The 15,176-nt window shown below is 49.3% G+C and overlaps 1 protein-coding gene across 7 annotated transcripts in view; it reads right to left on the bottom strand.

Moving 5' to 3' along the window:
* MYT1 (myelin transcription factor 1) overlaps positions 1-15,176 on the bottom strand; it is a 315,691-nt gene that overhangs the window by 71,581 nt on the left and 228,934 nt on the right. For all 7 annotated transcript variants that reach the window (XM_060230617.1, XM_060230612.1, XM_060230611.1 and 4 more), the window contains 2 exons: positions 12,736-13,005; positions 9,372-9,526 (listed from right to left, as the gene is read on the bottom strand). In XM_060230617.1, the coding sequence (XP_060086600.1) occupies positions 9,372-9,526; positions 12,736-13,005 (425 nt within the window). The remainder of the gene's footprint in view (positions 1-9,371; positions 9,527-12,735; positions 13,006-15,176) is intronic.

Here is a 15,176-nt window from a genome sequence, read left to right as displayed (position 1 = left end):
GAATTCTAGCAGGACCTTCTTTGCATATTAGGCCACACCCCTCTGATGTAGCCAATCCTCCTGGAGCTTACAGTAGGCCCTGTACTAAAAGCCCTGTAAGCTCTTGGAGGATTGGCTACATCATGGGAGTGGGTGGGGCCTAATATGCAAAGAAGTTCCTGCTACAAAAAAGCCCTGGGGATGGTCAACCCTGGCTTGAAAAAGTCCTGGATATTTGGGGATGGTGCCCCGAGAGGGTGGGGTTTGGGGGGGGGGACCTCAGCAGGGTCTAATACCATGCAATTCTGGGGAACTAGGTTGCCAACTCCAGGTTAGGAAAATGTAAGAGATTTGAGGGTGGAGTCTGGAGATGGTGGGTTTGGAGAAAGAGACATACTTTATCAAGGTATGGTGCCACTGAATCCGCTCTCCCAAGGGTTCATTTCTCTCCAGAAGATGTGACCTATATCACCAGAGATCAATTGTAATTCTAGATTCCCAGGATCCATTTGGAGGCTGGCAACCCTAAGGAGAACAGTTATAATTGAAGATGGATCACAGTTGTGGGGGATCTCCAGGTCTCACCTGAAAGTTGGCAACCCTAACTCAGCATCAGGTTTTCGAAAGCCAGTTAGCACTGTCTGGCCCCGCATCTGGTTTTCAGCAGTGGCCAGCCAAATTCCTCTGGAAACGCCTGCCATCCAACAAGGCCTGCCCAACAACAATTGATAGAAAAGGGACACCCGGTGTGGTAATAGTCAAAACTATATAAACTATTGGGGAGGGTCGGTGGCTCAGTGGTAGAGCATCTGCTTGGGAAGCGGAAGGTCCCAGGTTCAATCCCTGGCATCTCCAACTAAAAAGGGTCCAGGCAAGTAGGTGTGAAAAACCTCAGCTTGAGACCCTGGAGAGCAGGGGAGGGACGGTGGCTCAGTGGTAGAGCATCTGCTTGGGAAGCAGAAGGTCCCAGGTTCAATCCCCGGCATCTCCAACTAAAAAGGGTCCAGGCAAGTAGGCTTGAAAAACCTCAGCTTGAGACCCTGGAGAGCAGGGGAGGGACGGTGGCTCAGTGGTAGAGCATCTGCTTGGGAAGCAGAAGGTCCCAGGTTCAATCCCTGGCATCTCCAACTAAAAAGGGTCCAGGCAAGTAGGTGTGAAAAACCTCAGCTTGAGACCCTGGAGAGCAGGGGAGGGACGGTGGCTCAGTGGTAGAGCATCTGCTTGGGAAGCAGAAGGTCCCAGGTTCAATCCCCGGCATCTCCAACTAAAAAGGGTCCAGGCAAATAGGCGATAAAAACCTCAGCTTGAGACCCTGGAGAGCTGCTGCCAGCCAATCTGAGTAGACTTTGATGGATCGAGGACCACATAAGGCAGCTTCATATGTTCAAAACAAAGGCAAAAAATGCATGGGTTGACCATCAACATTGTAAATGCTCCTTCTAGTATCTATAAACAAATTATTGCATAAATTTACAGATATACCATGCAATAACTGGATTGGTGGTCACAATACCAGACATTAACGTATCACAATAATGTCACCATTAACGCAACGTGAGAAAGGCCACAATTATAAACAAAAGTACAAGAAGATAAGTGGGAATTCCTTCCAGAACTGGCAGTGTCCAAAAGACCTCAGTAATTTATAGTATATGTCTGAGGACGTTCCCAAGGTGACAAGAGCCGAAAGCACTCTTCCCGGGTATCTTTCGTGGAGTTTCAAAACATCTCTTCCTCAGGAACAGCTATTTAATGGAACCTGATTTCACAAATACGCAAGGCACTGTAGGATTACGCGTTCCCAGATAATTCACTAGGATCCTTTTCCTTGACACACTCGTTTGCCATGTGCAGACAGTTCATTCAAAGATGTGATCTTCCTGACTCTAGTGAGAAGAGGCGCACTCTGGAAGAATTTCACCACATTTGATCTAGTGGTCTTAGGAGCAAGGCCCTAGCATAGGACCCAAACTGTATACCGTATTTTTCGGTCCATAAGGCGCTCCGGACCATAGGACGCACCTTCCTCCTGGGGGGTGATCCGCTGCCTCCACCTCCGATCCCGGCGCTTCCCCCGTGCCTGCCTGCCTGGCTCCAGCTCTGCTTCCAGCAAGCGCTGGGATCGCTCCACACTGCCCCCACCGCAAACCCAGCGCTTCGCGAGCACCGGCTGTGGAGGGGGCGGCGTACTTCCTCCGTGCCTGTCTGCCTGGCTCCAGCTCTGACGCTTACAGCAAGCACCAGGATTGCTCTCTCCGATCCCGGCGCTTGCTTTAAGCATCAGAGCTGGAGCCAGGCAGACAGGCACAGAGAAAGCACGCCGCCTCCTCCACAGCCGGCGCTCGCGAAGCGCTGGGTTTGCGGAGGGGGTGGGTGCTTTCTCCTCTGTGCCTGTCTGCCTGGCTCCAGCTCTGATGCTTAAAGCAAGCGCTGGGATTGGAGGGCGGAGGGAGCGATCCTGGCGCTTGCTGTAAGCATCCGAGCTGGAGCCAGGCAGACAGGCACGGAGGAAGCCCGCTGCCCCCTCTGCAGCCGGCGCTCACGAAGCGCTGGGTTTGCGGTGGGGGCAGCGTGGAGAGATCCCAGCGCTTGCTGAAAGAAGCTGGAGCCAGGCAGGCGCGGGGGAAGCGCCGGGATCAGAGGCGGAGGCAGCGGATTGCCCCCCCCCGGAGGAAGGTACCTTCGCTCCATAAGACGCACACACTCCCCCCCCCACTTTTTTTGGGGGGGAAGGTGCGTCTTATGGTCCGAAAAATACGGTAGCTTAACCACAGGAGTTTTGAGCAAACATCAGAGCTTCGCCTAACATGTAAGCATCACTTGCAGGTCATGCTGGAAGTAATCTCCTAGTGTTGGTGTGGTGCTGATCAACTTCCCATTTCCCACAGTATTTTCCCCAGTGGGAGGTGGGAGATCTAGTCTCCCTATTCGCTTTCAACTTGAAGACTCTTTATTTCCAACTTCTGTCACACACTGGTTGAAATTTCAGCGAGGGCCTAGAAGGTCTTCACTCACTCCTCATTCAGATGGATGTGCTTAGGTACCGTTTCAGAAATCAAAAGTGGGGGATATGACTCTGCTACCTCTATATGACCCCCCCCCCCGGCCTGAATTTTAAGCCTCATCCCATGTCATTTTCCTGTAGGGTTGCCAATCCCCAGGTGGGGGCAGAGGATGCCCTGATTTGGAGGCCCTCCCCCTGCCTCAGGGTCATCAGAAAGAGGGGGCGGGGGGGGGAGGGAAATGTCTGCACTCCATTATTCTCTATGGAAACTGATTCCCATAGGGTATAATGGAGAATTGATCTGCAGGTATCTGGGGCTCTGTGGGGGGGGGCTGCTTTTTGAGGTAGAGGCACCGAATTTTCAGCATAGCTTCTGGTTCCTCTCCACAAAATACCCTCCAAGTTTCAAAAGGATTGGACCAGGAGATCAAATTCTATGAGCCCCAGAAGAAGATGCCCCTATCCTTCATTATTTCCAGTGGGGGGAAGGCATTTAAAAGGTGTGCGGTCCCTTCAAATGTGATGGCCAGAACTCCTTTTGAAGTTCAACTATGCTTGTCCCAACCTTGCTTCTGGCTCCTCCCCAATGTCTCCTGGCTCCACCCCTAAAATCTCCTGGCTCCACCCCCAAAGTCCCCTTTGGGGAGGGACGGTGGCCCAGTGGTAGAGCATCTGCTTGGTAAGCAGAGGGTCCCAGGTTCAATCCCCGGCATCTCCAACTAAAAAGGATCCAGGCAAGTAGGCGTGAAAAACCGCAGCTTGAGACCCTGGAGAATCAGTGCCAGTCTGAGTAGACAATACTGACTTTGATGGACCGAGGGTCTGATTCAGTAGCAAGCAGCTTCATATGTTCATATTTCTTGAATTGGACTTGGCAACCCTATATTCCTGAGCTGAAATGTCCTAGAAAGCCACATTTTGCCTTGTTGGAGAAACCTGTATGTAGCCCATCAGTATGAAAAACTTTCCCCAGTGGGGCAAACAGTGGCTCCTTGAGGTCGTTACAGGTTGGGAACACTGCACGAGGGAGCTTAAGCCCCCTCACCCCTTACGTTGCAGTTCCAGCCTGAATTGGGTCACCTACATTCCTGGCAATTAGGTTCTGAATGTGGAACTCCCAAACAACAAAAGCCTGCTGAGGGGAAATCAACATGGCGTTCACAAAAGGAAATCCAGCCTCGCCCAGTTTTGGGGAGTTTTCGAAGAAGGTTGACACACATGTGGATAAGAGTGATTCAGAAAATATTATCAGGGGTCATTTGATAGAAAAAGAGGTGCCGGAGTTTATTAGTACAACTCATTTGCATATGCCACACACCCCCCCCCGACTTCCCCGGAAGGTGCACTAAATGATATCAGCTCAACATCTACCTGAAAATGCTTCTTGAATTATAATTGCCATATAAAACCTTACTCCCATCCAACGTTCCCTCTAAGCTGCAGAGTCTTGTATGCAAAAATTCTGCTTTGTGAGCTACTGGCATTAAAGCTGTGAGCTGCTGCATAAATGGGTATGCTCCGGGGTCATCCTTCCTGAGCTAAGGCAAAAATGTGTGAGCTGGAGGCTCAAAATCTGTGAGCTAGCTCACGCTAACTCAGCTTAGAGGGAACACTGCTCCTATCATATTTTTTAAATTACTTTCTCCTAGGTGGCTACAGAAGAAGAATTGCAGATTTATACCCCGCCCTTCTCTCTGAATCAGAGACTCAGAGCAGTTTACAATCTCCTTTATCTTCTCCCCCCACGACAATCACCCTGTGAGATGGGTGGGGCTGAGAGGGCTCTCACAGCAGCTGCCCTTTCAAGGACAACCTCTGCCAGAGCTATGGCTGACCCAAGGCCATTCCAGCATCTGCAAGTGGAGGAGTGGGGAATCAAACCCGGTTCTCCCTGATAAGAGTCCGCGCACTTAACCACTACACCAAACTACACCAGTGGCATGAGGGAGATTTCCATCTCTCCGCTTCATATGTTTGGGTTATTTCCCCATTTTTTTTTTTTTGTGGGGGAAAATATTAGAAAGTTTGTCAGATTTTAGAGTTCAGCAAAATTCTGACAGGGGGTTTGAGCAATGGAGCCCCGAGGCAAGTATTTTTGGGGGGGAGAAAGAAAGAGCACAATAACATTTAGAGGTTCCAGAGCTCTTGTGAACTCCTGCCCAAAATGAGGCCTGGATATTATATACCTGGACTTCCAAAGGGCCAGGGGTCTTTTTTAAAAAAAAAATAGGTGGTGGAGCTCATCCAGGGATTGTTATGCGGCTGCACCTTCTATTCAGTGGACAAGATAGGTAGGTGGGGGGAGGGGAGGAGGGGGAGCCGTCAGATAGGTTCAGGAGCTTCTGTGAGCTCCGACTGAATTCACGGCCTGCACAGGGTTTTGATAAGGTATCTTACCAAAGCCTCCTGAGGAAGCGTAGCAGGCAAATCCTCTTAAAACTTGCTTAAATGACAGGAAAAAGAGAGTAGGAATAAATGGGACAGTTCCTGCAACGGAGGGAAGTGAGCGGTGGGGGTTCCACAGGGATCAGTACTGCGGCCAGGGCTATTGAATTTGCTCATAAATGATCTCGAACTGGGGGTGAACAGGGTACTGGCCCATTTGGGGACGATGGCAAATTATTCCGGATGATGGGAAGCACAAGGCCAATTGTGAACAGGTCCAGCACTGCAGGACATATCCCTTTCTGGATTTCAACACTCAACAGAAGGGGTGACCAAACTGTGGCTCAGGCTCTTTCACACACATTATGCGGCTCTCGAAACTCCCCCCCCCACCCTGTCGGCCAGCATGGAGAAGGCATTTGTTTCTTTAAATCACTTTTCCAAGCCAAGCCAGCTGGCAGCTTGGATGCTGCATTTAAAATTGCTTTCTTTCTACCTCTCTCTTCCTCCTCCCTCCCCCATCTATTTTCCTTCCTTCCTTCCTTCCTGCCACCCTCCCTTCTCTCAAACATCTGACATTCGTGTCTTGTGGCTCTCAAACATCTGACATTTATTCTAGGTGGCTCTCACGGCAAGCAAGTTTGGCCACCCCTGCTCAAGAGCATAACGAGAATATAGGGGAAGTAGCTTACTCTGTAGGGGTTTTTTTGGGGTGTGTGTGTTTTGGTAACAACCCCCCCCCCCACCAAAAACAAAGGTCTTTCATTTCAGCGCAGCATAGCAGGGGGAGGCAATAAGGAATGGCCACAAACATTACTTTTGTGATTCAGTTCATTGTTTGTAACTGAATCACGAACCAAATCACAGACCAATGAGCTGAGCTGGTCTGTATCACTTTGGGAGCCATTTAAAGTTTGAACAGCTGCTTTCTGTTCCCTACAAAAAGTGGTAAGGAGCGGAAAGCAAGGGTTTAAATGGCTCCAAGCCATTTCACCTCCATAAAGCAGGGGTGAAATGACCGGGAGGCATTTTACCCATTGCTTTCTGGCTCACCAATATTAGGAGAAAACCTCACCCTCACCAATATTAGGAGAAAACCTCACCCTCCAGAGGAACTGGTTGGCCACCGTGTGAGACAGGATGCTGGACCACATGGACCACTGGTCTGATCCAGCAGGGCTCTTCTGATGTTCTTATGAAGGCCTCACTCTCTATGCCCTGTTGTTGGCCCTCCAGAGGAACTGGTTGGCCACTGTGTGAGACAGGATGCTAGACTAGATGGACCACTGGTCTGATCCAGCAGGGCTCTTCTGATGTTCTTATGAAGGCCTCCCTCTTTATGCCGTGTTATTGGCCCTCCAGAGGAACTGGTTGGCCACTGTGTGAGACAGGAGGCTGGACTAGATGGACCCTCACTGATCTGATCCAGCAGGGCTCTTCTGATGTTCTTATGAAGGCCTCGGCCTCTGTGCCCTATTGTTGACCCTCCAGAGGAACTGGTTGACCACTGTGTGAGCCAGGATGCTGGACCAGATGAACCACTGGTCTGATCCGCCTCTCTGCCCTGTTGTTGGCCCTCAAGAGGAACTGGTTGGCCACTGTGTGAGACAGGAGGCTGGACTAGATGGACCACTGGTCTGATCCAGCAGGGCTCTTCCGATGTTCTTCTGAAGGCCTCAGCCTCTCTGCCCTGTTGTTGGCCCTCCAGAGGAACTGGTTGGCCACTGTGTGAGACAGGATGCTAGACTAGATGGACCACTGGACTGATCCAGCAGGGTTCTTCTGAAGTTCTTATATTGCTGTTTTTTGGTATCATTTGTAGTCTCAATTGAAGGCATAAGATTTCTAGATATTTTTCTAATCACTGGGCTCAGGCCTCCTAAGACTGGCTCAAAATGACTCCAGAATTATTTGAATAATTTGTACAGCACCCTGTAGAAACAGAGCTGGGATTATGGTTTATGAGATCAAGTGGGAGAAGCTAAAGTTGAGCGTGTTCAGGGAGTGGATTTAATTAGGGGCTCTTTGGTCACCTTAATCTGAGAAATGTTCTATTGTATCGTAGCATCAAATCTTATATCAAAATTATCTCTATAGTTTGTTGGGAGAGAGTTCATGGAGACAGACTCCAGATTTTATACTAGATTTCAAGTTAGTGTTTTAGATTGGGAGCAACTCAAGTAGTTTGCGAATAGCTTGCAGATTGCTGTGTGTATGTGCGTGAGTGTATGTGTGTGAGACAAAGAGGGTATACGTCAGTGATCTCAGTTTCCCCCCCCCCCCCCCATGGCATTTAATATTTTAAAATCATGTTTGATCAAACTCGTAAAAATCTAAAAACATAAGATAAGCCACGTTGGATCAGGCCAGTTCAACCTCTGCTCCATATGTTTATCCAATTCCCTCGTGAAGTTGTCTGTGCTTGTAACCCCCCCCCCCCAACAACTTCCTGCAGCAGTGAGTTCCACGTGTTAATTATTCTTTGAGTGAAAAAGGATTTCTAAGCCTACTACGCATTGTATCCTGTTTATCTGTTCTAAGCCTACTGCTCAATAACGGAGTGCCCAGAAATACTGCTGCATATCTTTCCTCCCCTTGGAGTGGATTAAGTGAACATAAGAACACAAGAAAACCAGCTGGATCAGGTCGATAGCCCATCCAGTCCAACACTCTGTGGCACGCAGTGGCCAAAACCCAGGTGCCGTCAGGAGGTCCACCAGTGGGGTCAGAACTCTAGAAGCCCCCCCATGCTGTTGCCCCTGAAGCACCAAGAATACAGAGCACCCCTGCCCCAGACAGAGACCGATTTCCCCCTAGCCTTATGCTGCTCTCACGCTCCTCTTCTCTGCGGGGCTTCTGTCGGATTTCACACTATCTGCCCCAGGGCTGCAACTCGTTCTGCCTCTTTCACACAGCAAACGAGATCCTCTAAAAACCAGTTGCTGTTTGCTGCATGAAAAAGGTGAAGCGCGTTGCAGTCCTGGGGCAGACAGTGTGAAATCCGACAGAAGCCCCGCAGAGAAGAGGAGTGTGAGAGCGGCAAAAAGCTAGTGGGAAATCAGTCGGAGTGTTCCATCTATACCTCATGGCCGCAATAGCAGCTGATGGCCCTCTACCCCATATGTTTATCCAATCCCCTCTTGAAGCTGTCTATGCTTGTAGACACCAACATTTTCCGGTGGTAGTGAATTCCACATGTTAATTACCTCCCCCAACTAAAAAACCCAAATCTCCAATTTCTGTATCATTAAGCAGCAAGTGTTATCAGGAGATACATGCCGAAATAGGTAATTTTCTCAAGCAATTTTCAAAGCATTCCAATATTCTAATTCTAGCTACTAGGAATTTTGAAGATGAAAAGCAGATTCCGCTGGGAAGTCCTCCTCCATCTTGGAATCTGAAATTCTGAATTACTCGTGCATGGCAAACGTTCCTTTCACCCTCTCTCCCATTTATCCACTCTCCCTCTCCCCCAAAACACTGGGACAAGACATCGCTGGTTGTAGGATATTCTGAAGAAAGTGGAATATTTCAAAAATAATACAGTTCGAAGAAGAATAGCGAGATGCACTGTAAACAAGGAAGGAATAACGTCTGGCAAAATGTCCTTTCGTTCAATATGGAATTAGAGAAGCTAGCCATAGTTTGAAAGGAAATAAGTAGAGGGAACCTATGAATATTTTTAAAATGAATCCCAATGTTCTGAAGAGAGCGGTTTTTTTCACTTTTCTTTTAATCACAGCACATTTATGGCTAACTGTACGGAGTGGCACATTATCTCAATAATCGCAGACAGTCAAAGCATGAGGTTTCTCTCTTAAAAGCATTTGATTTCAAGTGCTGCTCTTCTATAAGAACTTTCCCAGTGGAAACATCAATTAATCAGGATTTCCCCCCACTAAAGAATTCTCCTCCATCTCTGCCCATTTCCCCCCAGCTAAGGAATCCACCTCATTTCCTGCCTCTCGCTACATGGTTTCCTCTCTCACGTGGCGAGACTTACGTGAGCAGCTCTTTCTTGATCTCCTTGGAAAGAAACTTCAGCTTGAAGTTGGTTAAGGTGATCTCCCCAGGGTATTTCCTCTCCTCGAAGTTTTCTTCAGGTACTTCCTGGTCATCTGCTTCCGAAGAGGCGAAAGAGCGGACGGCAGGCTCCGACTGCAAGAAAGCAACAAAAAGTGTGACGACTCTTGTGAGTTCAAGTTGGGCTCTGGCACTCTTCGAGGGATCCCTGTTGAAAAGGTATCAAACTGGGCTTCCTACCTGTCATGAGCCTGGGCCTAGTGAGGCCTGCAAACCCCAGGGAAGCCTGCCTCTTATACTGAAAAGCCTACATTTCCCAGGATTCCTTCTTTCCCTCTGATTGAGTGGCCAGGTTTGGAGGGAAACTGGCTCAGAGGGGGTGGAGCTTGGGAGGAAAAGATAAAAGGGCCAAGTCCAGGCAATAATAATAATAATAATAATAATAATAATAATAATAATAATAATAATAATAATAATAATAATAATAATAATATTTTATTTTTATCCCGCCCTCCCCACCTCGGCAGGCTCAGGGCGGCTAACAACATCTCATAAAAACATACAATAATAATCAAACCAGTTAAATTTAACAGTATAAAACAGTATAAGACATTAAACTTAACAATTTTAAAAACCAGTCAATACGGTTGATACAGTTAATAACTTCATCTTCATCTGCCAGTACTGATGGAAATTGACGCTAGTTCTGCTAGTACCAGCAGTGCAGTATAGATCTTTAAACCGCATTTGGCGGATCCCTGATTTACGGTCCTCTCTGGCAGTCCGAATATGCAAGTCTAAAAAGGGAGGTCTTGCAGGCCCTGCGGAACTGGTCAAGGTTCCGCAGGGCCCGCACCTCCTCAGGGAGTTGGTTCCAAAGGCAAGGGGTGTTCTTTCCCTGGAAGACTGAGCTGGAGGAAGCCTGGAGAGCTTGAAGCAGGGGAAAGACCCTTACCCAAGGGGGTAAGTGTTGGTATTACAGTAGGGACTGTATAGATAGACGCGTTAGGGCACTTGGTTATTTTTCCCTTCACCCCTTTTACTGGTTTATGCACCTTGTTTGTTATATTGCACTGATCTTTTAAATAAACCTTCCCCCCCCCCCCCTTGTTGTTCACTCTGCCTGGTCCTCACGCCCATTATTTGCCCTAAGCTAAGGGAGGCCTGGAAGGGTTTGGGAGGGTACTCTGGGCCTTCTCAAGGAAGACGCTTAACCCAGAGTGGTGGCAGCAATAGGTAAGACCCCCCGAGTCGTGACACTACCATACATACAGCCAGGGCTTTTTTTGAGCAGGAACACACAGGAATGCAGTTCCAGCTGGCTTGGTGTCAGGGGGAGTGGCCTGATATGCAAATGAGTTCCTGATGGCCTTTTTATACAAAAAAGCCTTATGTGAAACAATGGTGACATCATATGCAATGAGTTCCTGCTGGGCTTTTTCTACATACCCCGCCCCCCCCCCCCCCCCGCATACAGTTACCTATTCTGTGTACCATTGGCTTCTCAATTGCCTACTTGTGGTGGGAGAATTCCAGCCAATAGCAGCCCATGCTTGCTGAGACTCAGTTGAACATAGGGTTGCCATTCCCAGGTGGGGGAAGGGAATCCCCCAGTTTGGAGGCCCTCCTCCCACTTCAGGGTTATCAGAAAGCAGAGCGGGGGTGGGGGGAGGGAAATGTCAGCTGGGCACTCCATTATTCCCCATGGAGACTGATTCCTATAGGGTATAATGGAGAATTGATTCTGGGGCTCTGGGAGGGCTGCATTTTGAGGTCTCGGCTTGGCTTCGCGAACGAAGATTTAAGAAGGGTGCAATAGTCCACGTCTGTTTGCATTTTGAGGTAGAGGCACCAAAACCTCAGGTTTGCACCAGTTGCTTTTCTTGCCCCTATAACCTAGGCTTCCCAATTCCCAGGCTCCTGCCCACCCCCAGTCAGCTGGCTAGTGGGGGGAAAACCCACCCTGACAGCCACCATGTATCTTTCCACTCTGGAAGGACAGAAGAAGCTTGAAAATGGCTTGTTTTTTGGAAGGTGTGTGTGCCTTTAAATCTGTAGAAGCCAGGATGAATGGGGGTGGGGAAGTTGGCAGAACAACATGGCGGCTCCCAGTGAACTGCTGGAAAGGAAGGGAAACCAGCTCAACAAACGGAGGGTTTGTTTTACATTCTTTTCAGAAGTCGTTTGCCCAGTAAGATAGAGAGTAAAGAGTAAACTAGAACCTTTGGTTTCCCTGTGTTAGTCTGAAGAAGTTGGTTGAATATAAAGCAGATGGCTACATCTGTCATGAACCCTGACGAGGAGGAGCTGGGAGGGTTAACAGACCTGGAAGAGTTGCCAGCCAGTTCCTCAGCTGAACAAACAGCATCTGGCCCATCAATCACTCTCCAGGCACCAGTGTCAGCTGCTGACGATCAATCTCCTCCAAGCTCTCCTCCTCCCATCTCAAGAGTTCGAAGCAGGCTCCGGAAAGAACTTTCAGAGCGAAGACATGAGGCACGCCGATGCTTCAGATCTCTCAGCCCTGAGTTCTAACAGAGTCACTGCCACCCAGGGAGCAGGCTGATTGAGACTCCCATATAGCTCCCACCAGGACCTGGTAACCTTGTGGAAGCAACAAGTCTATTCTCTGGCTTGCATCCACGCTCTTTCCTGATCCTGACCTGCTTGATTTCCTTGGCACCCTGACCTTTTGGCTTTTGGACACTGACTTCTGATTCCGGTTTGTGATTCTGCATTGGTGACTTGGCTCCTGCTTGACTTCCTGGACTTTGACCTTGGACTGGCTTTGGACTCCTGCCTGCCTGCACCCTGAGAACGTGACAACATCCAACAACTTGGTGAGTAAATTGCCCCAGAAAGATCACAAAAGTGTGGGACCGATTTTGCACTCACCCTACGCTGCTCTGACGTTCCTCTTTTCAGCGCGGCGTCCTTCCGATTACCCACTATCTGCTCTGGGGCTTCAGCAAAGTTCGGCGTTTCTGTGCGGCAAAGAGAAACCACTCTTTGCCGTGCAAGAACGCCAATCTTTGCTGAAGCCCTGGGGCATATAGTGGGAAATCGGAAGGACGCCGCGCTGAAAAGAGGAACATCAGAGCGGCATAGGGTGAGTGGGAGATCAGTCCGGAATTGCAAACTGTTTATTTTGGTTGCTGTGTGTGTGAGAGAGAGAGAGTACATGCAGCTGCTGTGGGATGACGAAATGAAGACGGTTTTCAGGGGAACTGCACTGCTGTATTTTTATTTCTTTCTTTTAGGGAATGTGAAAGTCTCCCGGCTTCACCGCCAAAGTCCCCGGATATTTTGTGAGATAGACTCGGCAACCCTAGTAAACCCCTTACCTCTTCCGGCTCCTCTTCCCGCTGCCGATTTGGTTTGGTGTAGTCGATGGGGCCGTCCCATTCGTCCTGCCGGGATGTGTGGCTGGACTGGGGTGAGGTCATGGTACTGCTTGTGGCACTGGTGCTGTTTTGGCGTTGGGAGACATCTGGGGATTTAATGCTGGGGCTGCTGCTGCAACTGCTGCTGCTGGGGAAGGCGCTCTCGCGTTTGCGGTGCTTGTTCATGCTTAAGTCCAAAGTCCCATTTTCGTCCACCTCGATGTCCATGGACTGAAAAGGGAAAAAAGCAACAGCTGTGACTGCTCGCCTAACACGGCTGCGTTCAGTTCCCCTTGCCGAATGTGGAATCTGCTGCCAGAGGAGGTAGCGAAGGCCGCAGGAATAAACAGTTTTCCAAAGGGGATTTGATAGATTCATGGAGAATGTTTGTTGATGGCTACTAGCCACGGTGGCTGAGGGAACCTGTTGGGATTTAGATATACTATTAGCAGAGTAACGTGGAAAGAACCACGAAATAGAAGAAGAAGAAGATATTGGATTTATATCCCGCCCTCCACTCCGAAGAGTCTCAGAGCGGCCCACAATCTCCTCTGGCAGATTCTAGATTTAGATATAATATTGGATTTATATCCCACCCTCCACTCCGAAGAGTCTCAGAGCAGCTCACAATCTCCTTTACCTTCCTTCCCCACAACAGACACCCTGTGAGGTAGATGAAGATATTGGATTTATATCCCGCCCTCCACTCCGAAGAGTCTCAGAGCGGCTCACAATCTCCTTTACCTTCCTCCCTCACAACAGACACCCTGTGACGTAGATGAAGATATTGGATTTATATCCCGCCCTCCACTCCGAAGAGTCTCAGAGCGGCTCACAATCTCCTTTAGCTTCCTCCCCCACAACAGACACCCTGTGAGGTAGATGAAGATATTGGATTTATATCCCGCCCTCCACTCCGAAGAGTCTCAGAGCGGCTCACAATCTCCTTTAGCTTCCTCCCCCACAACAGACACCCTGAGAGGTAGATAAGATATTGGATTTATATCCCGCCCTCCACTCCGAAGAGTCTCAGAGAGGCTCACAATCTCCTTTACCTTCCTCCCCCACAGTAGACACCCTGTGAGGTGGGTGGGGCTGGAGAGGGCTCTCACAGCAGCTGCCCTTTCAAGGACGACCTCTGCCAGAGCGATGGCTGACCCAAGGCCATTCCAGCAGGTGCAAGTGGAGGAGTGGGGAATCAAACCCGGTTCTCCCAGATAAGAGTCCGCACACTTAACCACTACAGCAAACAGGCACACGGTTTAGCTTAAGAATCAAAGTAGTTTACTTTGCTAATGAGGAAAAGGTATGACTGGGATTTCTAGAAAACAAAGAAGGATTCAATATCCTGTCTAGCTTCTAGGCTACATCTCGACTCTCTGGAGTCCTAACTTCAACTGCATGGAGATCTGAGGGCTTTACACAAAGGACAATAAAACTGACCAAATGGTTTCCCTCAGACCACCACCCAAATACATGGATTAGCCTATTAGGGCTCTCCCTCAATGGTCACTATGCATATTGACACCTAGCCTTGGCAGGAGGTACGTGCACACATTCTCATTGGCTCTGCCTACTCACTGGCTAAACATCAGCATGTATATACAAACACTTAATTAACTCACGACAACAGGAAGTGAAATTGCATCAGAAACCCAAGAGAACCTCCACGTTCAGACACCCTAATCCTCTGAATCCCAGAGCCAGGAGGCAACACCAAGGGAAGGCCTTGACCTCCTATGCCCTATTATTGGCCATCCAGGGGAACTTACTTGGCCACTGCGTGAGACAGGATGCTGGTCTAGATGAACCCCTGATCCAGCAGAGGACTTCTGATGTTCTTATGAAGGCCTCGGCCTCTCTGCCCTGTTGTTGGCCCTCTAGAGCAAGGGTGTCAAACATGTGGTCTGGGGACCGAATCAGGCCCCTGGAGGGCTCCTATCAAGCCCCTGAGCAACTGGCTGTCATCTTCTTCCTTCTCCCTATATCTTGCTTCCTTCTGCATAACAAAGCTTGCTCAATTGCATAGGCGCTACAGAGCAAAACCTCTATTTTCTCCTTTGGCTGAGGGTCCTTCCTTGGGGAGGAAGGGCGGGAGGCAGAGCTTGTTTTTCCAGGCTCTCTTAATCGCACAGCAGAGCTACTGAGCCAAGACTCTCTTCCTTCTATTGGCTGAGGCTCCCCCCCCAGTCCCCTGGGAAAGGAAGGAAAGAGCCAGAACTTCCTTTGCCCACTTCCCTGGATCCCATGGGAGAGATACAAAGAAAGTGGTCTGATCCAGCAGGGCTCTTTTGATGTGCTTCTGAAGGCCTCGGCCTCTCTGCCCTGTTGTTGGCCCTCCAGAGGAACTGGTTGGTCACTGTGTGAGACAGGATGCTGGACTGGATGGACCCCTGGTCTGA

Source organism: Heteronotia binoei, chromosome 2 (assembly GCF_032191835.1).
Source record: "Heteronotia binoei isolate CCM8104 ecotype False Entrance Well chromosome 2, APGP_CSIRO_Hbin_v1, whole genome shotgun sequence".
NCBI lineage: Eukaryota > Metazoa > Chordata > Lepidosauria > Squamata > Gekkonidae > Heteronotia > Heteronotia binoei.
Note: the sequence above shows the minus strand (reverse complement) of the source record. Positions and strands in the feature narration are given on the sequence as shown.